Below are 25,666 nucleotides of genomic sequence, written 5' to 3'. Positions count from 1 at the left end.
CTTTTCCTGTGTAAAGGTGATAATACCCATTTAAGGTTTCCTAAAGCTGGGACAGCGGTCCAGAGGATCTTAAGTTCTGCAGCCGTACCGGTCACAGGTGTCAAGCTGACAGAGTGCTTGGGCAGAATGCTACTTCAAGCCAGTGGGAAGCAAATAATGCCTGGGTTGTGTGGGACTGATTTCCACCGTTCAGCTCCGTCTTCTGACACTGGAACCGCCAGATCTGACACATGCCGTAGCCAAACAGTGCTGGATGGGCCCCTCTGACTAGAATACGTCTGGCTTTCAGCATTTTGACTAGCATTTTCATGGACATAATAGTGAAGCTTGCTGCGCTATTTCATCTGGGATCTTCTGCGCCGGAGGCTTCAAAGGGAACATCCGACACAGATGTGAATGGGCCCTTACTAATTATTTGTGACAAGTTAAAGAGGGCTGTGTGAAGAGCTGTGGGCAAAGTGAAGGTAACATTGACCTGTGAAGATAAAGTCTGACTGAAGTACTGCTATACTTGTGAGGCTGTTACTGTTGATGCAAGCTGCAGTGACTAGCTCTTCTCTACAAACTAGGACTTTAGGCCCGCGCTCCGACTGCGGCATAACTAAAGCCCCATTACACTGAAAGATGATCGCTCAAACGACAGTGTGAGTGACAGTTTTGAGCGATCATTTTTGCATAGTCGATAGTAGCTAATTAGCTAATAAAGAGCTATACAGGCGGAGCGGGAAACCGCCGCGATCACTACGAGAACAATACAGCTGTTTTGCATAAGCAAGCAGCTGCATTGTTCTTCGTGCTTATAGCTCATGTCCCGCTGTGATCTACCAGCGGGACACGAGCTGAAAGAATCTTATCAGCGCTGCCAACTGTGATAACAGCCTGCACCGCTGATAAGAGGTCATCGCTCAGTTCTAGAAAACTAGAATTGAGCGAGGAACGAATCGTGCACAAGAACTGCACGATGTCCATGCATTTAGACGCAACGGTTATCACTCAAAAGATGGCTTTGAGCGAATTTTGAGTAATAATCATTGTGTCTAAATGGGCCTTTACACATTATATGATTGCCACTGAGGGTAGCTGGGCAAGTCTGTGAAAGGGAGGGGTTTAGAAGTCACAAGGATCTACAAGGTGCAAGACCTACCTATATTGATTGACTGCTGCAACCCCCGTAACGTCTACTCGAGACAACCTAGGGGAGTCTCCCAGTGACTTACAGCCGCACAAAACAATAAGTGAAATCAGGCAGTCACTTGGAGTTCAAGCCAGCTTTCAGTAGCCCTGTGAAGTATCTCACGATCCCTGTCCCTGCTCAGAAAATTATTCCTGTTATTAACAGTGTTTAGCAAGTTTCAATTGTAATTGGCAATCACTTTTAAAGATTTTCAGTAATATCAATGGGTACTGGTGTATTAGGTCTCCACCACAAGTATGGGTGGGCACGTAGTTAAGGCTCTATCAGCCCAGTGTACGCCCACAAGATGGTGATTGGTTGCCTGCAGGAAGGTCCTAGCAGCATGGGGCATGTAGTTATGGCTGGGACGGAGGGTTAGGGTTAGTTTCAGTGTTAGGCTTTTATTAGCTGTAAATGCTTCCATATGAGAGACAATAATGTAACCCTAACCCTCCATCCTAGGCATAACTATATCCCCACACTGCTAGCCTCCTATCACTTACCTGCCGCCTGTCACTGGCCTTCCCGGCTCCTCTTACTCACTCCCTGCCAGCTCCTGTCACTGCCCCTGCCTGTGATTTACTGGTTAACCGCTATAGGCTCCTGTCACTCACCCTGGGCCGGCAAATATCTTTGTGCCATAGCGGAGTGGTGAGTCGCAGGACCTGAGGGGGAGCGAGTCGTGCAGCCAATCACAGACTGGGGGCATCACCTGGCTGTCAAACAGCCTTACCCTTGTCAACACCCACCACTTCCGGTGTTGACAAGGTACAATAGTACCCATCAAGTGTATGGTGCCAACAATTGCGGTTGCAACTATTAAGCACAGTGTACCCCTGTTAAAAAAGAAAAAAAAGTAATCTGCTAAGTTAAAACTTTCTACAATCTTTTCATTAAAGTAGAACTCATCACCACTAGCCAACCCTTAATGGGGTACTCTAGGACATTTACTATTGATGACCTATTCTTGGGATAGGTCATAAATAGTTGATCGGCAGGGGCTCGCCACCCGGGATCCTCGCCAGTTAGCTGATGTACAGCCCTGATTTCAGTGGGGACAAAAGCTGAAACAGACAACACTGTCTGTATTGCAGCAGCCCGGTTTGGTAATACAGGCACAGCTCCCATTGAATTCAATAGGACCTCTGCCTGTAGTACCAAACCGGGCACTGCAATGTAAAGTGATTTTTTTATTGTAGATATACATAACTGTAGATATATAAATATGTATGTGATATGGCCCCATGTGCGCTGTCTGCTACCCATGGTACACTAACGTTCTGGGTGGGTAGACACATCCTGATGCCCACATTTCAGATTGTGCTGTCTCCTCACTTCTGCTCCCCCTCCCTCCCCTCTCACAGCACGCACTCTCATGCACCCAGTGAAACTACAGCTGCGCCTCCTCCATGTTTATTGCACTACTTCTAGCAGATTTGTTTTAGAACTTTCTGAACATTTCCAGATCTGTTATCTATAGTGCTACCCTCTTCCCATTTATGCTCCTTTTTATTGTGTTTCCTGAGATGAGTCAGTGTTAATGGGGGTTGTCAGCTGCACATCCTGTAGGTTATCTGATTCCACCTCCAGCTTTCTATTTTAGCAGTAAAGATAAATAAAAGGTATAATCCTGTGGGATGCAAAGTCTCCGGAGAGCCTCGTCAGGCAGCTGCATTCCCACAATGACCTAAGCAAGATCATTAAGAAAACTATCTCCATATACTGGGACATCAATATCAATGGAATGAGAACATTATAATCTACCATACATGTGATTGGTCAGTACGGGGCTGTGCCCATCGTTCTACACCACGCCAGCAGGGGCGACATGGGCAAGATAACTGGTGTGATTCAGAACTATGAAGGTTTATGTTAAATCTCAGGTAGGTATTAAGTGCAGCGTATACCAGGTCTGTTATATATGAGATAGACTTCAAGTCTGAGTCTGTCATATCTGAGCTATAGGCTGCTGTATACATCAGATCTGAGTCTGTCATATGAGATATAGGCTGCTGTATACATCAGATCCGAGTCGGTCATATGAGATATAGGCTGCTGTATACATCAGATCCGAGTCGGTCATAGGAGATATAGGCTGCTGTATACATCAGATCCTAGTCTGTCATAGGAGATATAGGCTGCTGTATACATCAGATCCTAGTCTGTCATAGGAGATATAGACTGCTGTATACATCAGATCCTAGTCTGTCATATGAGATATAGGCTGCTGTATACATCAGGTCTTTCACGAATACATTCATACATCCTGATTAATGTATAGCAACCTTCATCAAGCAGCTTCATTGTTAAAGGCCTGCATTAAAAGAACAATATACTCCCACCCCCATGGCCGCAAGGTGCAGCGCTGCAGCTCACTGCTGTCCCAGTGATTGTTGTGACATGTGATGCCAAAGGAAGTCACGTGACTGCTGCAGCCAATGAGCGGCTCCGCTGCACCTCTTATTTTCCTGGCATCAGCACTCACACCCTGAGTGCCATGATGCCAGGACTTCAAGAACTTGACGCTGTAGCCTTTCATTGGTTGCATATTACCGCGTATCGTCCGTGCGGACGGCGATTACGGAATCCGCAATTCAATTCCGTTTGTGAGACCCACCTAACTGCAGACAGTCACTCATAATTTCACAATTAACACCACCAGAGCTGAACAGAAGACAATTATCTGATTACAACCTTAAGGCCCATTTACACGCAACGATTATTGCTCAAAACAATAGTATCAGCTGTATCCCGCTGTGAATCCCTGAAAAGGCTCATTGTCAGCATGCTGAAAGACAATGTTGAGTGACGGCTTAACGAAAAACTGCACAATGTCAGTACAGTTAGACAACGATTATCGCTCAAAAGACGGATTTTGAGCGATAATCGTTGTGTCTAAATGGGACTTAAAAAGAAGCTGAAATGATGCAACAACAACCAGGGATGACGAATCCGGAGAGGATGCTGATTTTAGGGTCTTCAGTAGTGAGAGGGTCTTGGTTTGTTTTTATGTGGGGCATGCAAGGTTTACTAGTCCTGTCTGTCCTCATGCATGGGACATTAAAGGTTTTCTAATAATATTGATGACCGATCCTCAGGATAGTTCATCACTAGTTAAATCGGGTGGGGTCCACCGCATGAGACCCTTTCCCAAACGGTAGACTATCCTGAGTATAGGTCATCAGTAGGATTTGCCCTGAAAACCCCTTTAACTTCAAACAAATCCCAGGTACTAAAACATCCACAGTGCAGACTCCAATGGAAGAGCCCCTTTAAATGGACTTTAATGGATTCTTCAGCCTTGTGTAAATGAGACGAAACGTTCCTCAGCCCCCTGCTACTTTGTCAGCCCCACACAATATTCAAGATCTGTGCTTCTGGGCAGTGATGGAGCCCTTCTTATTTACATCCAGGGGCCCAAAGCTTGCCCTGACCTCGTGCTGCTTATAGAGCAGAGGGCCCGCTCACAGCACTGGGGGCGTCTGCAGTCTGGGAATACACAGCATGTTCACGGACCGCAACCCTGCCCGTTCACGGACCGCAACCCTGCCCGTTCACGGACCGCAACCCTGCCCGTTCACGGACCGCAACCCTGCCCGTTCACGGACCGCAACCCTGCCCGTTCACGGACCGCAACCCTGCCCGTTCACGGACCGCAACCCTGCCCGTTCACGGACCGCAACCCTGCCCGTTCACGGACCGCAACCCTGCCCGTTCACGGACCGTAACCCTGCCCGTTCTGGCGCAACTTGTGTTTTTTCTGTGCGTATAAACAACGTTTTTCACGCATGAGAAAAAAAAAAAGCGAGCCGGATTATTGAGTTCATGTGTATTTACTGCATATTTACGCAATCCGATTGGCTTCAATGAGCTGTTTAGGCCTGTAATATAGACCAAATAGGACTCGCTATGATTTACGTGCATGAAAACCGCAGGTCTTTATATCCCAATGCATATCAATGAGGACGCGGCACTCTATTACACGTGAAAAAAAATACACGAATATGGAGCGTATATACGCCCATGTGAATGAGCCCCAAGGCTGTATTTACACTGGCAACTTTAACATGCGCATTTTTTGCGGTGCGAGATGCACAAAACTCGCAAGGAAATAGAACTGCTGTGGAAAAATAGTCCTATTTTTGGGTGATATCACCCATTATTTCCTATAGTTGGCACAAAACCAATCGCACTTGGCATGCGAGGACGATTTTTACCATTCTAAGTACTAGTGCAATATGCAATTTCTTTCACTCGCATGTAAAGCGATGCGCTGTTCTTGCAAAACACATCGCACTCGCAAGCACCATATTGGTCTGGGTTTCTTGGAACAACATTGCGCTCGCCCGTGTCAATACATTCTAAGTTCAGGCTCACGCGGTCGTAAACGTGAAATGCTGTGGGGGTCCCATATTTACTGCTGTGAATCCCGACGCCCCCCTGGTGTACTGCTGCGTATGGCGCATGAGAGCGTACCTCACGCAGGCGGTCATGCGCATACGCCTGGGGTTTTTGTTGGTTATATTTTCCACGCCTCCCGTACGCAATGTCATTGAGAACAATGGGCTTCATCTCATGTATATACATGGCAAAATCAAACATGCTTCGTTCATCTTTCCACTCGTGTATTACGCAATTCCAACACACTACTGTGATCGGTACTGCGTAAGACCATGTAATTGATTGCCTATGAGTTACCGCATATCACACGGGCGTACAGCGCATGAGTAATACGCGATAAACAATCGCCCGTGTGAACCCGGCCTGAGTCCACTCTCACACAAACCGCTGCAGTTTTTACCGTAATTTTGAACAGTGTTTTTGAACGCATAGTACCGCGTTTGACAGCGCTCTTTAACGCACCCCATCATTGTGATGGGTAATGGGGTGCATTAAAAATGCAAAAACACTGAAAAATGGAACAGACAGCGCTCCAGAATTATGGCGTTACAAACGCCGCATCTGAGCGCTATTCTGCGAGGCCCCATTGAAATCAATGGCGGCGTTGTATCGTGGTTAGTGCGGTGCAACGCTCCCACTGATTTCAATGGGGCCTCGCTGACCCGCGCTTGAACGTGGCATTACTAATGCTGTGATTTTCGAGCGCTGTCTGTTCTATTTTACTGCGTTTTCGTGTTTAACGCACTTCATCACCCATCACAATGATGCGGTGCGTTAAAAAGCGCTGTCCAACGCTGTACCATGCGTTCAAAAACACCGCTCGAAACCACGGTAAAACTCCACAATTTCGAGTAGCGTTTTCTGCACGCATGTATGAGAGCGGCCTAAGGGTTGTTACAACATAGGAGTGCAGGTAACAGCGGAGCGGGATGTTTGCTGTTCTTGTGCAAAGATTAGCGCTGCGAGCTTCCAACCCCCCCGTGTGTAAACAAAAGTTTTGACTTTGAATGAGAACAAGCGAAGATATATAAAGAGGTGAGAAATTTTAAGACAAAAAGTGTAAAGAAAGTTGCAGAACTTCTTCCCATGTAATGATGCAGCTTCATTAGGCCCGGAGCCGCCGCTACATATACAAGTACATTAGGAAACAATTAGAATGTTACTTCATTCATGCAGAATATTTTTGCCCAGAAGTAGAAAATCTCATTTTGGTGGTATATGAGGACCACATGCCACCATTCCTGTGACCGGTCGCACTGTACGCAGCCCCCCACCCCCCCCCCGACTAGGAACGCAGGTATGTTTGTGTAATGCAGCAAGAACAAACAGTAGCCTCTTCTGGCGGGGTGTTTGCTGCGCCCGCGGCCTCCGCTGCTGCTTACACAACTTGGGACTTAAAGGGAAAGCAGGTTTTTTGCTCAGATTTGCAGCACCAGGATTTATAATGTACAGGAACAGGCTGGAAGCTGTAAGAGGACGGCTGATAATAGCTTCACAACTGTGTCGGAGGCTCCATTTGCGGAGGCTCATCCAAACATCCCGCACAATACAGCGCAGCATGCTGCACAGCTTCGTCCGGGATGATGTCACAACATAGGAAACCCCGACAGACGCCCTTGTAGCTTCAGTCACACAGAATTCACAGCATGAATACCACCTCTATAAGCCATGGCTTCCTACCATGTTTTTTGCCACGGGTCCGCAGTCAGATTTAGCCCTGTGATCAGGCAAATCCTTGTCAGAATTCCACAGTAATTCTGCTCGTTTCCGCATCCAGAAGGGACGTCATTTAATGCGGAAACGTGATTTTTGGTGTCAGAATTCCGCACGCAGATTTTGCCCACTGAAAGGGCTAAATCCAAGTGTGGATCTGCGGCAAAAACCAAGGCAGAAAGAGACGGCAAGTTCCGCCATGTGAACATGCCCTTAAGGTTTGTTCGGTTCTGTCATAGGAGGCATCATCCCAGGTTTGCTGCTCCAATAACAGGATAATGGAAGTCTGAATGGAGGCCTTAAGAGCAGTATGAATCCTGCCCAGTAGCACGAGCCGATGTTATAACAGGACAGGCTGACAAGGAGCAGGATGGGCGCCACAGGCGCACCACGGACTGAGGGGCGCCACAGGCGCACCACGGACTGAGGGGCACCACAGGCGCACCACGGACTGAGGGGCACCACAGGCGCACCACGGACTGAGGGGCACCACAGGCGCACCACGGACTGAGGGGCACCACAGGCGCACCACGGACTGGCATTATTATCGCAGTATGGGTTGATAATGGAGCAGTATAAGTGATACGGGAGCAGGACGGACTGACATTATAACAGCATGGGTTGATAATGGAGCCGGTCAGACTGGCATTATAGCAGTACGGTTTGATGTTGGAGGAGTACAGGTGACACTGGAGCTGGATGGACTGCCATTATAACGGTATGGGTTGATAATGGAGCAGTAAAGACGTTGCTGGAGTAGGATGGACTGACAAAACACTATAGGTTGATAACAGAGCAGTAAGGGTGACGCTGGACGGACAGACATAACAGTACTGGTTGGTAATGGAGCAAAGTAGGGTGACATTATAACTGCATAGATTCATAATGGGGCAGTATGGATGACACTGGAGCTGGACGGATTGACATAACAGCACAGGTGACACTGGAGCAGGACGGACTGCCATTATAACACTATGGGTTGAGGGTTGATACGGTTATAGTGCAGTACAGGTGACACTGGAACTAGACAGATGGACATTATAACACTATGGGTTGATAATGGAGAAGTACGGGTGACACTGGAGCTGGACGGATGGACGTTATAACTGCATAGGTGGTAATGGAGCAGTATGGATGACACTGGAGCAGGACAGCCATACATTATAACAGCATGGGTTGATAATAGTGCAGTACAGGCGACATTGGAGCCGGACCGAATGCCAATATAACAGCATGGGCTGATAATAGAGCAGGAGAGGTGACATTGCAGCAGGATGGACTGACATTACAGTATGGGTTGATAGAGCAATCAGGTGACACTGGAGCAGGAGGGACTAACATTATAACAGCATAGGTGGTAATGGAGCAGTATGGGTGACACTGGAGCCGGACAGCCTGACATTATAACAGCATGGCTTGATAATGGAGCGGGACCGATTTACATTATAACAGCATACGTTGATAAATGAGCGGTACGGGTGACACTGGAGCAGGAGGGCCTAACATTATAACAGCATAGGTGATCATGGAGCAGTATGGATGAAACTAGAGCAGTGCAGCCTGACATTATAACAGCATGGATTGATAATGGAGCAGGACGACTGCTATTATAACAGCATGGATTGTTAATAGCGTAGTACAGGTGACACAGGAGCAGGACGGACTGACATAACAGCATGGGTTGATAATGGAGCAGAACAGACTGACATTACAATGCTATGCATTAACAATGGAGCAAAACTGTCTGACACCAAAGCAGGGCGGGCTGACACGGTCACCGCATGCGGTCTGTTACTAAGGAGTATCTATTATACAATGTAGCAAACTTTAACATGTTCTAAATACTTTATCAAAATGCTGTAAATCCAGTTCTCATGTTAATGAATGCTACATCTGTAATTCTCTTACACCAAAGCTCCACCATCTGCCATATTGTAACATATTAGTGACAGTGCTTTCCTCCTCGGGATGAGCTGGACCAACGACGGACAACAGAAAACTGCAGATATCCAGACTGACAACATCGGCCAGTAATCCTGTGCCAACTGATGACCATCCGTCAGGCGGATGACACAAGGCAAGCCATTACTGTCTGACTCTTCACCAGTCTGTGCCCTGCCCTGGTCAGACTGGAGACGAGTCTATAAAGTTTGCACTGGTGGCAGCAGCACAGACCCTCCTCACAGCGGAGCCCAATGCCCCATGGGGGGTGAAGAGGTACAAGAATAAAACAAATCATATAAATACATAAATAAGGGAAAATGATCATTTTTTTCTTTTTACTGATCTCACGTGCCAAAAACCCATCAGCATCTGATAAAGATGAATTATTTAAGGCGATCACCAGCCAAAATGTAAAATCTACATTTGGCTGAAGATTTGCCCTGACAATAACCTCAACACTTCCCTTTCCATGAGCAATGGCTGTTTCCTTGGAGGTCTCTGCAGAGGTAGAAGCATTAGCCACACAGCCTGCTCCACCTGCGGCCCTCGGCTCTGCAGCGTTTAGTCATACACGGGGCAGGTTAGATTACCTTGCACACTTGGAACTGTTCGGAGGTAAGGCTCTCCTGGATCTCCGATTCTCGAGGAGACAGCACAGCTCCCGGCTGCCCGGATGGATAAACCGAACAGCCACCACCTGTTCCACCACCGACTCCGGCTCCAACTGGCGTTGAAGCAGTTAAGCCATCCAAAACCTTCCGGATAGTCTTCATCCTCAATCACCTCTAGGAGGTCAGGGGAGTACAGAGATCCCCAAAGTTCATCCCCCAAATAAATGGTGTCAGTTCCAGGTGATTTCGGAAGGCACGAAGAGCAATGCTTATAAACGACTAGGTGCGATTATAACAGGACATTATGGAGTCCAGGGCAATAGAAAATATGGAAATAAATTGTCCAGTAGTGAAGTTGCGATGATCCGGAGCTGGGATGATAAATCCTCCGTAGCAAAGCCCAAAGAGGGAAATTTACTATAACGACATCCCGTGACCTCAGTACTGGCGTCGCTCTTCTCTATTGGAGGTCCCAGCCAAAGTCCATAGAGAAATCCCCAAATACAGCTAATTCATCTTCTGATATCCACCCAGTCCACGAGCCGTAACACATGTCCTGCAGCAGAACCAGTCTGATACTCCCTACTGTCAGTCCCTACACATGTCCTATATGCCTGTCACACAAGGCAAAATGCAGGACCATAAGAGATCAACGTCCAGCACCGTTAACTAGAAAGACTCCCTTATATATTCTTCCTATCAGCTCTTCTGCTCTGGACTATGGCTTCCTGTTAGGAATCTACGGCCTACATGTGACCTGATAAGTCTACTCCACCAGTATCCAGCATCAGGCAATAGCAGGATCAGACAACCAGATCCCCGGCCTCCCACCTCTATAGACAATCAGGAGCTTCAGACTCCTCTACAGACAACCAGATCCCTCAATATCTTGCTCTATACAACCAGATCACTCACTTTTTTTTTTTTTATTATGCCAGATCCTTTAGCCAAAATGGTTAGGCCAAATACCTCAACGCACTGTGTAATAAATAGGATCTCCTCTACAGCAAACTAGATCCCACAATTTATAAATAAAACCCGGGTCCCTGTTTTGCTTTAGAACAGACCAGATTTTCCAGTCTATGCTAGATTAGATCTCTCCAGATTGTTTAAACTACTTTAGAATAAACCAGATCTCTCACTCTTCACTTGATCAGATCCCACAATCTGCTCTAGAATAGACCAGATCTCTCAGTCTATATCAGATCCCTCAATGTACTCTACATTGGACCAAATCTCTCAATTTATAAAATACTAAATCCCCAAGGTAAACCGACCTGATCTTTCGATCTATACACCTTCCCAATCTACTCTATATTAGAACAGATCTCTTAATCTATACTAGATCCCACAATATACCGTGCAACACACCAGATTATTCAATCTATAAACGACCCCAATCTACTTTATATTAGAATAGATCTCTCAATCTAGATCCTCCAATGTACTGTGCAACAGATCGGATATATCAATCTATACCAAACCCCCAACGTACTGCGTAACAGCCCTGATCACTCAGACTATACTAGATCCACGTCTACTCTATATTAGACCAGATCTCTCGATCTATACAAGATCCTAAAATGTACTGTGTAACAGACTTAATCTCTCAATCCAGACTAGATCCTCAATCTACTATAGATTAAATCAAATCTCTCAAAATATACTAGACCTCTCAATTTATACCAGATCCCCCAATGTAACAGACCAGGTCTTTTAATTTATAATATCCCTTAAACTAGAATCCCAAATATGTAATAAATCAGATCCCCCTAAATCCGTGATCTACTGCATAACAGACCAGATCTCTCCCTCTATACTAGTTCCCGACCTGCTCTGTAATTGACCATATCTCCGTCTGTGCTGGATCCCCAATCTACTGTGCAATAGATCAAATTTCTCGATTTATATTAGATCCCCAATCTGCTGTCTAACAAACTGGATCTCTAAATCTATACTAGATCCACTAGACTTTGTAACAGATCCCCCAATCTAGACCGCAGCAGGTCCCCGGATCCCCACATCAGGAGCGGATCCCCCAGCCTCCTCCACAGGGGTCCGGCATCCACTCCTGCCCCGAGTCTCCTCCCCGGCTCCTGCAGACAGGACGAGGCTTCGGCTCCCTCCACAGGTTCAGCACCTGCCTCCTCCTCACCCAGAGCGCAGCTACCTCCCTGCCGGGCGCTCCGAGCCCAAGGACCGCGATGATTTACACGCCAGACTCGGCTGCAGCTGAGGAGAATGACAGGAGATGAGGGATGGAGCTAGCAGAGAGGCTGCGGCGGGGAGACGTGAGGAGAAGCGGCCAGTGGTGAGCTACGGTCCGCAGCCAGCGGCCTCGACCTCCTCGCTAGCTCTCTCCGGGTCTCTGGACTGGAGCTAAGCAGGTGCGGCCGCCGCTGAAGCCCGTTCAGTAGCCTCGGCTGTCACCACCGCTGTCCGTGGTGCTGAGGAGAATGGGCGGGGACTGGAGGGCGGGAAAAAGGCGGGCCGCGTCACGGACATAAATAATTCAGAACCCACAGACGTTCGCTCCACCTCACACCACTTAGGACACGCCCCCACATGTGACTCCATGTGCCTCGTCCCCAACGTACTCTCCTATCCAATCACGTCGTTCGGTTGTTCGCAGTGATTCGACGCCCACTTGTCACTGGCCAATTAGAATATAGATATGCCTGGGGCAGTAAGATAACCACGCCCATACAGCGCTCCGTTAGCTGCAGCAAAGGTGGGCGGTGTTTATTTCTCCAGAAAACGACGCCTAACGTTTGACTGCCAATGATTGGTCCGATGTATCATGATTGAAAGCTCAGCCAGCGAATAAGGAACGGACGTCCATGCATTACACGAGGGGTGTGGTCGGACAGTGATATATAAGGATATTTATCGCGCTGTAGACTGTAGCGCTCTGTGGAGACTGGGATGCTGGTTGGCATTATTTGGGGGGTGGACAGTTCATAATGTTTCATGATATAGAAGCCTTTCCCAATAAGTGCTAAATTAGCAGATAAATTCAGAACTATTGTTAGATCTGGATAAATCCTTCGGCCTCATGTCCACGGGAGCCCGCAGCGGAATCTCACCCTGCCCGCAGCCGAGGACCCTGCATACCTGTGTGGGCAGATGGTGCTGTCCACGCTGATCTCTGTACTTCCGAGTTTTCTGTACTGCGGATGGTCCGCACGGCTCACCGTCGGACATGTGCAGCACAGTTTTTTTTTAAATTTCCCGCTCTCCCGCGGAATCTGCGGCCCGTCCGCAATTGAATAGCAGACAGGCCGCGAATCGGGCGTCTTCTATTGACTTTAATGGAAGACGTCCGTGCAGGATCCGCACTGAAGTGGAGCGTGTTGCGTTTCTTTCCGGACCAAAGCACCGCAAATCAAATCTGCATGCTTTATTTAATTTGCAGACACCTATGTTTCTCTATGGGCGGCTTGATTTGTGGGTGCCGCATGCAAATGCCGCAAATCAAATCCGCCCGTAGACATTGGGTCTTTATGTGGCTAGTAGAAGGCTAGCAAAAGTATAAAGGAGCATATGCAGTAATATTAGATATCAAATGATATAATCTCTGCTGTAAATTATAAGAATATTAGAAGTCGCAAAGGAGTTTTGGAATGGCTCCTGTCCAGAGGCGAATCACCCTGTCTGAAGCTTTCCATAGCACTGCTATGGAAAGCGCAGGGCTGGCGTCCTTGAGCGGACAATCATAGCGATTCTCCGCTCGCGGGATCTAAATAGCAGCATGCCGCGATTCTCTGCGGTGAGCCTATCTGTTAGATAGGCTCAGTGCGGAGAGCTGTCAGCTCTCCCCTGCGGCGTATATCAGCCACGGGATATCGCTACGCCCGTGGACAGGCAGCCTAACTCAGAGTGGTGCTGCCTGAGGCTTCTCTGCAGCTGGCCCAGGAGGCCTCAGGTGTTTGGAGTCATGCATGCTGTAAGGCTAGTTTGTTCTCCCACACTCTCCTTGCAGATGGTCTGGACACCTGATCCCCCTGTTCGTATGTTCTGCGGGCCCCTGCTTCCTTACCCTTCTGTCCAGGGTGGTTCCAGACATCAGATGTCCTTTATGCTGTCAGGAGAAACAAAGGACTAATCAGAGGGACATAAAAAATAAACACTGAAGGTGCAGGAAGGACTCACCTGGTGTAGACAGCTAACCTGGGGGAGGGGTAGCTGCCACATCTGTAGTCCTGGTAGGCCAGAAAATATGCAACACTTCTTATGCCCAAAGAGCATCCATAAATCACGAGAGAGCAGGGAAAATCCATCTATGGAATTTTGGAAAATGAAGAACAAGGGTATTTAGTATAAAAGAACCTGCGCTCATAAGGTGATGCAAAGTATAAAGTAGAGGTACTTAGTGAGGGGAGGAGGGTCTGATGGTAAGAAAAAAAAAGCCTCCTAACGCTACTTCCAAAGGCAAGAAGACCAAGTAATAGGAGTAAGTAGGTTTAACCCTTTCCAATCCACTGTCTGACCCATGAAGACATTATGATTTAAGGCTGTACAGCTCCGATGTTGGAAAACGACTGTCGGGGTTCTCTTACTGTATATTGCCAGCCTCTCTACTGTCAGAGCCTATCCAACGTGTCACCTCATGCAGTACTGGCTTTAGCCAGCATGTAGCGCCGTTGTATAACGGCAGAAAAAGAGTAAGCCTCCTAGGAAAACCAGGATAGAAATTGGATTGGAAAGGGTTAAGGCCTCCTTCACACGGGCGACAAAGTCACGCGATTTTCATGCGTTGCGACAATGGTATAAATCACATGTATGTGAATCCCATGCCCCTCTGCGACCCCCAAAAAGTTATAGTGCAACCCTCCATGCTCCATACAATTACAGTGCACCTCTCAATGCCCTCTACTGTTACAGGGCGCCCCTCTGTGCCCTCTGCAGTTGTAGTGCACCTCTACTTGCTCTCCTACAATTACTGTGCACCCCTTTTTGTCCCCTACAGTTACAGTGCACTGCTCCGTGGCTCTGTGATTAGTGGAAGGCATGTAGCCTGAAAGATTCGCTCATAGGTGGGTTGATTTGCTTTTCAGACGCAGATTGACCACAAATTTGAAGCACTGCTGCTAAAGACTGGCGTAAGATCACCAGTCTTTAGTAAATTCCACCCTATAGTTATTAAAGGGGTTATGTCACCAAAATAATTCAGCACTTATCCACAGGATATGTGGTAACAGATCACTGCGTGTTCAAACTCTGGGACATTGAGAGATCACAAGGACCATGCATCCAGAGCCCACTGTGTGAATGGAGTGGCCGTGTGCTTGTGTGACCACCACTCCATTCACTGTCTTGACTATCTCCCTCAACCCCATATAAGTGAATGAAGCGGTAGTCAAATACGTGCACTGCTGCTTATTCACCCAGTGCCATTCTCCTGGGGGTCCCAGCAGTCAGTCACCAAGCGATCAATGATTTGCCAGCTCCCCTGTGGTTGGTTGATAAATGAGTTTGGTAGGATAATCCCTTTAACATTGCACATTAGTAGGTGGGGGGGGGGGGTTGCTGCACTTCAAGAGCAGCTCCTGATGCTGCTTTTGGGCCCCTTCTTGTCCCCTACAGTTACAGTGCGCTCCTCCGTGACTCACAAAAGTCACATGAATATGAATCCCATTATTTTGAATGGATTTATTCATATGAGAAGCACGATCTATCTTTGGGTGTTCTCACGGAACGCCTCGCCCATTGTTTTTAATGGGACCTTTAAAGACATTGCATGGTACTCACGTGCCATGCGATGTGCATGCAAGTGCGATGTGTTGTTTCCCATTGAAATCAATGGAAACACTTGTGATCCTCTGACACGTGTGAATCACACACCTGAGGATCACAAGTTCACAGAAGTCATACGATGCCATTTTTAAAAAATGAAAAACACCTTGCATCTGCGTGAAAATCCATGTTGGGAAGCGCAATATCAGAGTGCATTCAGACGACCGTACATCGGCTGGGTTTTCACGCCCAGCCGATATACGGTGTCTCTCTCTGCGGGGGGAGGAGGCTGGAAGAGCCGGGAGCAGTGCTCTGAGCTCCTGCCCCCTCTCTGCCCCTCTGCACGATTTGCAATGAGAGGAGGTGGGACAGGGGCGGAGCTAATTCCCAGATCTCTGATGAAGACTGGCGCTCACACCACATCCACGCTACACAGCCACACTGCCTTCTGTAAAAAAAAAAAAAAGTCCTCCCCCTGGACCACCTGAGGCCACCAGGGAGTGGGGACTCTGCTTGACCAGACCGGTCCATGACCTGACCAGTCTACCAGGATTTCTTCACAAAGAGCCTGTGGCTAATCACCTCTGGGTGGGAACCTGCACTAGTGCAGCATTTTTGTAAATAAAGGTGTAGCTACACTTATATTTGGCAGGGTCTTCACCCTTCCCATTTTCTGAGGTAAGAAACAGGAAAGATTTGAAAGTGCACCTCCCTATTAAAAAAAAGACGCGTTAAAGGGGTTTTCCACTAAAAATACTATTGATGACCTATCCTTGGGATAGGTCATCAATAGTTGATTGGCCACAGGCCACCGCTTGGAACCCTGGCCGATCAGCTGGTGGCGAGGCATCTGACAGTGCTATTATACAGTGGGGTCAGAGTGGAGTAGTGGCCAGCGCTCATAACTGCAGCTTCGGCTCTCATTGAAATCAATTTCTCTTTTGTTCAGTCACTTGGAATTTTGTTAATTCACAAAAATAAACTATTAGCATTTGTATTTTTGAAAGCATTTTTACTAGAGATGAGCGAGCATACTCACTAAGGCAATTACTCGATCGAGCATTGCCCTTAGCGAGTACCTTCCCACTCGGAAGAAAAGATTCGGCTGCCAGCACGGAGAGAGGGAGAGAGAGATCTCCCCTCTGCTCCCACCCCCGCCGGCAGCCAAATCTTTTCTTCCGAGCGGGCAGGTACTCGCTAAGGGCAATGCTGGCTCGAGTAATTGCCTTTAGCGAGTATGCTCGCTCATCTCTAATTTTTACTTGTTAGCATTTTTCCTCACCTGCCTAAAACCTTTGCACAGTATATAACCTTCATACTGTATATACCACCACAGGTTATGCATGTGACAAATGTAATGTTGCTATATTTGAATTCTTTAAGTTTTACATACATATTGATATGATGTAATACATGTATGATTGGTTGGGGCCTGACAACTTCTTAGCACCATTTCCCCTTGGCTTCCACTGACTGATTCCCCACGGAGCACACACTTATCTCATAATCTGAAGCTAAAATTCAGTAGAATTCTATCTCAGCTGAGGGTCTGTTAAGGTCCATTTAGACAGGACGAATGTCGGGCAAATGATGCCCGACACTCGTCCCTGTGGGGCCATGCTCCGTGCTCCTGCACGGGAGCTAGTAGAGCTGGCTCGCCCACAGAGCGGCCAGTGGGGCGGCTGCAGGAGATTTCTCTCCTCTTGCTCCCCCGCCCCCTTCATTGACTTAACATAGCAGACATTCAGTACTGAACAGCTGCTATTTCCACTGAGCGATCAGCGATCAGCTGATCGTCCATCGTCTATGCAGCATAAAGAACGGACGATGAGCTGATTGCTCAGTGTAAATAGCAGCAGCTCAGTACTAAATGGCCGCTATGTTAGGTCAATGGAGAGGGGCGGGGGCGCAAAAGGAGATAAATCTCCTGCAGCCTCCCCGCTGTGAGCCAGCGATACTAGCCCCCGTGCAACAGCACGAGAGCCCGTATGTTTGCCAAACATTTGTCCTGTCTAAGCCCCGCACAGAAATAGAGCATGCCGCGATTTGTTTTGCATGCGAGATTTGCTGACAAATCGCGGCCGTCTGCATAGGATTGCATTTTCTAACGCAATCCTATGGCAGCTTCCACGGGCGAAAATTCCGCGCGAAATCCCGCTGCAGAATGTCCACCCGTGTGCAGGGGGCCTAACTTTCAGGACAGGACTGAGATTTGTGCTGATGATTTACTTAAGGGCCATTTATACAAGAAGATTATCATGCAGAATTCATTCAAACAAATTAATTTGGGCGATAGTCATCGCGTCTAAATGCACCGCCATCATGCACTCTTCGTTTACAGTTCGCTGGTCGCTCATTCTCAACCAGCATGAAAATCACTGCTGGATCATTGGCTTCTCACTGTGTAAATGCTCCCCGCTCAACGTTTCACATAGAAGGTGAAGCGCTAAGCGTGGAGCAAGCGAGAATCCAACGGTGATCTGCCTGTCTAAATACTCGTCACGAGTGCCAACAACCTAGCGGTGACGTCAGCACTCGTGCAGTAGTTTAAACAACTATCATCCCGTCTAAGGCCTCATGCACATGGGCACGCCCAGATTCCGCTGCTGAATCCCGCAGCGGAATCCGCCCATGCCCACAGACATGGGCATTAAAAGACAGGTTCTTACCTCTCTGGATCTAGCGCAGGTCTCCTCCGTCACGCCCAGATCTTCTTTCTTCAGCACAGCGGATACGTCTGGGCTAGCCGTCCAACACGCCGGCGCATGCGCAGTGGCTTTTTTAAAAAATCTCCTGACTTCAATGGAAGCGGTCCCTGCGGGATCCTCAGGAAATTAGAGCATGCTGCGTTTTCGTCCCGCGCATGTGACCCGCACGCCAGGAAAAAAATCACATCCGCATGCTTTTAGCTGCTCTGCGGGCATCTATGTCCCCCTATGGGCGGCTTGATTTGCGAATCTTCCGCGCAGGTGCCGCAAATCAAATCCGCCTGTGTGCATGAGACCTAAATCGGACATTAGCTCACAGATGATTGTGTGCATCGCGGCGCAGCAAAAAGGCAGCATGTTCTATCCTTGAGCGTTCCCTTGGAACGCCTTGCATCACTCATTGTATTCAATGAGGTTGGCAAAGCATCGCACAGTGGCACGTGAGTGCGATGTTTACCATTGAAAACAATGGGAAACACTCCACGATCCTCCCGCACAGCTAAAAGCCACTGTGGAGGATTGCTATTTCCCTGAATTGATGCCAGGTGTTCTTAACACAAAAATGCCTCGCAACCAAGAAGACATCTCATGTTGGTGGGCACGATATCAGGCTTTCTGCACAGAGAACGAATGTATTTTGCGCACATGCCTGTGTAAATTCCGTGGGTATTAGCGCAGGTACCACTAGTTCACGTGGGCTGGGAAATCAACCTACTCTGATTTAAATGGCTATTAAGCCAAACAAGGTTTCGGTACACGCGGTTTTGCGCATACCCGCGCATACATATGTGCACATTTGCGCACCTCGCATTGACCTCTATGGGGCTCTTTGGTTCACAAATGCACACAATATAAAGCAGGTCTTATTTTTTTGCACATGCAAAAAGAAGAAATGAGAATAAACCCATTGAAATCAGTGGGTTCTATTCTATGCGTTTTGTGCGCAGGACTTTCCTGCATGCAAAAACGCATCTGTCTGAAGGAGCCCAAAATCTGTTAGAAAGTTGCATAACTTTTTATTCCACAAATGTAGCTAAAACTGCAATGTACCTTTAAATGCACACGGATGGATCTTGCTATCTGGCAATGATGTAGCTGAGCCATGTGTACGTCCTCCCTTGTGTATATGAGGATGTCTGCTGGCTCTGCCCCTCCTCACTATGTTTTAGCACTTGGTTAGGAGGCAAGACAGTCGCCGGAGGGGCTGGTTACATTCACTTTGACTAAACCCCCGCCCAGACAGAAACACTTCGGATTGTGGCCTCAGTAAATATATGTCAGTGCACGGTTCCTCGATAAGCGCCTGTGGCAGACACAAGCGCCTCACACCTCGCATGGCGACACGGTCCCTTGTCACATGTCTGGATACATTGTTCCAGTCTAGATAAGATATTCCTTACAAGGCAGTATGAAAGGCAGCAGCTCTGCAGAGGGAAGGAGCGCTGGGGCCGCAGCATCCCCGCCGTTTACACTTTCCCAGCAGATAAGAAACATTAAAAATGGCCAGGAAGATCCGGGGAATTCTATCCTCAGACATAATAATTGTTTATATTGTTTTCGCTGGAAGAAACCCCCTACAACCCTCATAAATCATCAACACAGGCGCAGCATCACTGCCGATAATGAGCGGATTTATTATATAGCATGTTCATAGCCGTATTCTCCTCCCACAAATCCTATCTTTTCTCATGCGCAGGAAACACGCTCATGGGAACGAACCCATTGAACTCAATAGGTTCAATTCGGCACCTGTGGAAACACGTTTGTCTGTTAAAGCAGGTCTTACACGACCGTAGTGCACTGGCATAGGAAGGTGGGTGCAGCAGGTGCGGGCCGCCCCGAGTGCTATCAGTGAAAGGGGGTGACAGCTCAGCAAGTCAGCTGTAGTCCTAGCGCGCAACAACTTGACAGTGTGATGTATGGCATCAGGATGGATGTAGTAGAGCTGTCTGTGTGATGTGTGGGGATCAGGATGGATGTAGCAGAGCTATATGCGTGATGTGTGGGGGTCAGGATAGATGTAGCAGAGCTGTGTGTGTAATGTGTAGGAATCATGATGGATGTAGTAGAGCGGTGTGTGTGATATGTGGGAGATCAGGATGGATGTAGTAGAGCTGTATGTAATGTGGTTAGTCAGGATGGATGTAGTGGAACTGTGTGTGATGTGGGTAGTCAGGATGGATGTAGTCGAGCTCTGTGTGTGATGTGTGGGGATCAGGATGGATGTAATAGAGCTGTGTGTGATGTGTGGGAGATCAGCATGGGTGTATTAGAACTGTATGTAATGTGGGTAGTCAGGATGGATGTAGCAGAGCTGTGTGTAATGTGTGGGAATCATGATGATGTTGTACAGCTGTATGTGTGATGTGTGGCGTCATGATGGATGTAGTAGAGCTGTGTGTGTGATGTGTGGGGATCAGGATGGATGTAGTAGAGCTGTGTGTGTGATATATGGGGATCAGGATGGATGTAGTAGAACTGTATGTAATGTGGGTAGTAAAGATGGATGTAGTAGAGCTGTGTGTGTGATGTTTGGGGGTCAGGATGGATGTAGTGGAACTGTGTGTGATGTGGGTAGTCAGAATGGATGTAGGCGAGCTCTGTGTGTGATGTGTGGAGGTCAGGATGGATGTAGTAGAGCTGTGTGTGCGATGTGTGGCATCAGGATGGATGTAGTAAAGCTGTGTGTGTGATGTGTGGGAATCAGGAAGGATGTAGTAGAGCTGTGTGTGGGATGTATGGAGGATCAGAATGGATGTATTAGAGCTGTGTGTGTGATGTATGGAGGATCAGGATGGATGTAGTAGAGCTGTGTGTGTGATGTGTTGGGGTCTGGATGGATGTAGTAGAGCTGTGTGTGTGATGTCTGGCGTCAGTATGGATGTAGTAAAGCTGTGTGTGTTTGATGTGTGGGGATCAGGATGGATGTAGTAGAACTTTGTGTGTAATGTGTGGGGGTCGGGATGGATGTAGTAGAGCCTTGCATCACAGCAGGGATGAAGGGAATCTCTGCCATGGCTGTCACATTTGCGGCAGAGGATCGAGAGGTTAGCTGCAAGTCAACAGGGAAACGGTACACATGATACAAATAGCGCATTTTTCACTTGCGTTTTTTTGGTCAGTGTCTATTTTTTGGCTTTTTAAAATGTTTTTCTTAGACTTTTCCACGAATAATGGCAGAGAAAAATGCATGCTAAGCATAAGTAAACAAATAATCACCACCCAAAAAACTCTTGTGAAAAACTCTTATTTCGGTTTAAAAAATGTTGGCATTTTTTAAATCCACTTTTTTGGGGGGGAAAAAATTGCCCAAAAATTGATAGTTCAGGGAAGCCTTAAAGGGAATGTATTATCTGTATTCTTTTCACTAAAGCAAACCAGATAGTGAAACATATTCATTTTTCTCTTTTTTTTCTACTTTTATTTGCGTGTTATAGATTTTTTTTTTATTTTATTGTCTGTACATGACTACAGGGCGGACATATTGTCTTTACTGCAGTTCACAGCATTTAGAGAGATGCTTTACTGCAGAACTCATGGGTCTTTCACACAGTGAACAGAAGCTGACCTATTCATTTCCATGGGAGACTATTCCAGCATACACTGTGACCTGTGCAGGGAGGGGGAGGAGGTGAGCTGTAACTATCACTTTAGTCTTAATATTCTAGTTAATGTTATGTGTTTCAGTAGCATCGTGTGAGAGGAGTATTTCAAAACTAAAATTTTCTTTAAATCTCCCTCTTTGTCACTTAGTGGTGTTGCATATAAATGCTGCACGTATTCAATCTAATTGCGCATATACTGCATTTTTGTATGCACCCATAAAGAACAATAGGGCCCTCTCATGGGTAATATACAGTAAATATAGAACTGCTGCATTCTTTTTCATTCGCATATTATACGTAATTAACCCCTTAAGGACGCCTCCTATTTTGGGCTTGAGGACGCAATGATTTTTTGGGGATTTTCATTTCCACTTTTCAAGAGCCATAACTTTTTTATTTTACCTTCAGCTGGCGCTACACATACCCTGTGTAGTGGAGGCGGAATTTATGAATTGGCTAATCAATGCCGCAGCTCAGCCACTTCAAAGATCCCGCCTCCACAATGCGCTGGCTGTTGATTGGCTGAGTAGCGGCATAAGAACCAATCAATGCAACGCTGGTTGAACCAATCACAGCCATCGCATTGGTTCATCGAGCGCTGCATTGATTGGCTGAGCAGCGCTGGATAAACCAATTAGAGCCATCGCTTCTTGAAGGCAGGATATATGAATCCCACAAGCAGAAAGTGATCTTTCGTTGGTGAATGAGGACTGCAGGACGCCTGGCGGAGCTCTGGAGAGCAGCAGGAGGACCTGGACTAAGCCTTTTAGGTGAGTATTCCCTTTTTTTTAGAGTGCAGCTAGGGCTTAGTTTCAGGGTAGGGATTCTCACTATAAAACCCACAACCCCACCTCCCAGCCTTTTCTTCACCCCCCCTAATTGCTTTTTAATAGAGATGAGTGAGCGTACTCGGTTCGGGTGTTTTTGCACTCGAGCACCGCTTTTTCCGAGTAACCGACTACTCGTACGAAAAGATTCGGGGAGCGCCGTGGGTGAGCCGGGGGGTGCAGAGGGGAGTGGGGGGGGAGAGAGAGAGCTCCCCCCTGTTCCCCACTGCTATCCCCCGCTCCACCACGCCGCTCCCCCGGCGCCCCCTGAATCTTTTCGTCCGAGTATTCAGTTACTCGGAAAAAGCGGTGCTCGAGTGCAAAACCACCCGAACTGAGTACGTTCGCTCATCTCTACTTTTTAACCTTCAACTCTGCAGTGAATTCGCAAACGTATTTGCGGATGCACTGCGGATCGTAATCTCCCATAGAGATGAATGGTGCACATCCGCATGTGATCTGCGGTAAAATAGAGTGTGCTGCAATTTATTATCCGTGCGTGGCATCTGCAAATCAAATAAAAACAAATCCGCAGGTGTCAAATGAATTGCGGATGCCCAATGCTTCCCTATGGGCAACTTGATTTGCGGATCTCACGCACAGGTGCCACGAGCGGATTCTGCAAATCAAATCAGCCCGTGGACACTGAGCCTTAGAGCTGTCTCAGAAGATCGTATGCTACTTACATGCTCCTCCCCCACAATTTCTGTAAAATCTTGCTGAACTCCAGGTCCCGCAGGTCTGGAGACACAGTGTTGGCTCTCTCTCTCTGATCACTGTCCTTTATCAGCAGCAGCTCCTCAGCTCTCTCCTCAGTACTGTCACTCCATTGGGACTCAGCACAAAAGGTCCCTCTTATAACCAAGGATCCAGTCTCTAGAAAGTTCCTACTGAGCATGCTCAGTTCATATGTGCCAAAATTTGGCATACATGGTGATTTTGGTACAGTTTTTGGTGCAAGTCACAGTTCATCTTCATGACAACATTTTAACCCTTTAGGGTTGCTCCTTACATTGCCAGGACTTGGAAAGTAAGGATTATGATGCGGGCATGCATGGCTAGTTTAATCTATGGCACTAATGGGACATCTGCAGCCTAGTCATGGGACATCACTATTTATGTCCAGGTGAAATGACCCCTTCAAGGGCATACTCTTGGTCTCCTGTATTATACCTTCCAGTCCAAGTCATTTACCTCCAAGCAGCTCCGGATCATACACCCTCTTACTCTTGTCAACTCTTCTTCTATACTGTAACCCCCGGAGCATTCATCTGTCATTTCCTGTCACAGACCTGCTGACCCCTGCCCGTCTTCATCATTGTGCCCTTTGCCCTGCACCCCACCTTTTCTAAGACTGAGCATATTATTGACATGAACGCAGGTGCAGGAGTGTCTCATTCCCTCTATTTACGACTTCCATGTTTGTTCTTAAACTCTAAATCCTCCTCTTAATTAGAGCCAATCAATACCTGGATCATTTATCTTGTGGATCCCATTGTCAGTGTGTTCCTGCTGCTGCCAGGGGTGCAGAGAAGTGGAGAAAATTCTGCTAAAGGCTCTTTTATATGGACTGACAGCAGCTATCTAGATGAGCGTCACTCAGTGAGACTGGCACTTGTTGAAATGGCCTTTACACAGGCCTATGCCAGTAGTATGTTGGACGAACCAGCATTAATACAATAGTTCGTCCCCAGTACAGTGTCATGGTTGTTGGCAACGCATACCCCATTCACATGGGGAGATGTGTTGCTGACAATGATGTTTTCTGCAGCATAAACGATCCAACAAGCCGATGAACAAAGGCTTGCTCATTCATTAGCTGATTAGAGGCATATTAATACTGCCTGAGGATAGGACAAAACAAATGATTGTGCCCAATTTGCCAATGTAAAAGACCTTAATGCCCTTGATCATGGCTGCTGCCCTATTCACAGTGTTATGAGATATCATGTCCTTTATATAAGGCAAGTTCGTCATCATTCAAAATACAGTATATAGGATGACCTGTAGTTTCAGAGGCGCTGATTGGGGACTAGTTTTGTGGAGCAGGTTAAAGGCTCTAGTGAATTGGAGTGATCGTTGTCATTGCCACATGTGGGTACCATAGACCAAAGCCCAGAAGCAGTGAAGCCATTCTCATGACGACTGACTTGCCCGACATCATAAACGCTTTACTTAAAGGGCTTATTTAATCACGTTTTTCCCTACTCGTATGGAATTTATCTCACCGTTGAGGCTCTTAAGTCATTCATGTCAAGTGGTCAAAAGCAAGAAAACGTCCCAACCTTCATATCTCAGATTTTGTTCAAAACTTGTGTATTACACGCCCATGGTATCAAAAGAAACCATTAGTTGTAGGAACCTAAAATTTGGGGAAATTTCTCTTGATACCATGGGTGTTTAATACACAAATTTTGAACAAAATCTGAGATATGAAGGTGGGGAGCATTAGACCACTTGACATGGAATGACTCTCTTACTGATCTCACGAACGAAGGTCTCGTGTCCACCATCCTCCTTACTACGAACTAACTGTAACTCCTGCATTGAGGAGGAAATTGAGCGCAGTGGTGGTCAGTCATGTACGGGCCTGCCCCATTCACTTTCAATGGGATTGCAAGAGAAAGGCAAGTACAAACGGTCTGCAATTTCCGTCAACCCCATTAAAATAAATGGAGCTGTGTCCATGCATGCATGGCCTGTGTTCCGCTCAGTCTGACATCACTGCGGGTGGGAGAAGCAACCCTGCAGTGATAAGAGAGGGGGACAAGGGTCCCCTGTTATGATCAGTGGAGGTCTCAACAGCAAGAACCCCACCAATCTGTACCAGTGAATGAGCAAATGAGCCAATGGGGATTTTTAGGTTTACAGCTAATTATTTTTCATCGTTCAGTCGTTGGCGGTGTTTACAATGAACGATTATCATTCAAATTTGAACTATCAGGCG

At 47.2% G+C, this 25,666-nt stretch overlaps 1 protein-coding gene across 3 annotated transcripts in view; it reads right to left on the bottom strand.

Moving 5' to 3' along the window:
- Nucleotides 1-12,257, bottom strand: part of STXBP5L (syntaxin binding protein 5L) — a 208,141-nt gene extending 195,884 nt beyond the window's left edge. The window contains exons 1-2 of one of the 3 annotated variants that reach the window (XM_066599261.1): nucleotides 11,397-12,257; nucleotides 9,823-11,350 (exon numbers count right to left, since the gene is read on the bottom strand). In XM_066599261.1, coding sequence (XP_066455358.1) covers nucleotides 9,823-10,005 — 183 coding nt within the window. In that variant the 5' untranslated portion in view covers nucleotides 10,006-11,350; nucleotides 11,397-12,257. Of the gene's footprint in view, nucleotides 1-9,822 lie in introns of all 3 variants that reach the window. The other 2 variants (XM_066599260.1, XM_066599262.1) reach the window with 2 other exon arrangements.
- Between the last annotated feature and the right edge of the window lie 13,409 nt (nucleotides 12,258-25,666).

This window comes from Eleutherodactylus coqui, chromosome 4 (assembly GCF_035609145.1).
Source record: "Eleutherodactylus coqui strain aEleCoq1 chromosome 4, aEleCoq1.hap1, whole genome shotgun sequence".
In the NCBI taxonomy this organism is placed as follows: Eukaryota; Metazoa; Chordata; class Amphibia; order Anura; family Eleutherodactylidae; genus Eleutherodactylus; species Eleutherodactylus coqui.
Note: the sequence above shows the minus strand (reverse complement) of the source record. Positions and strands in the feature narration are given on the sequence as shown.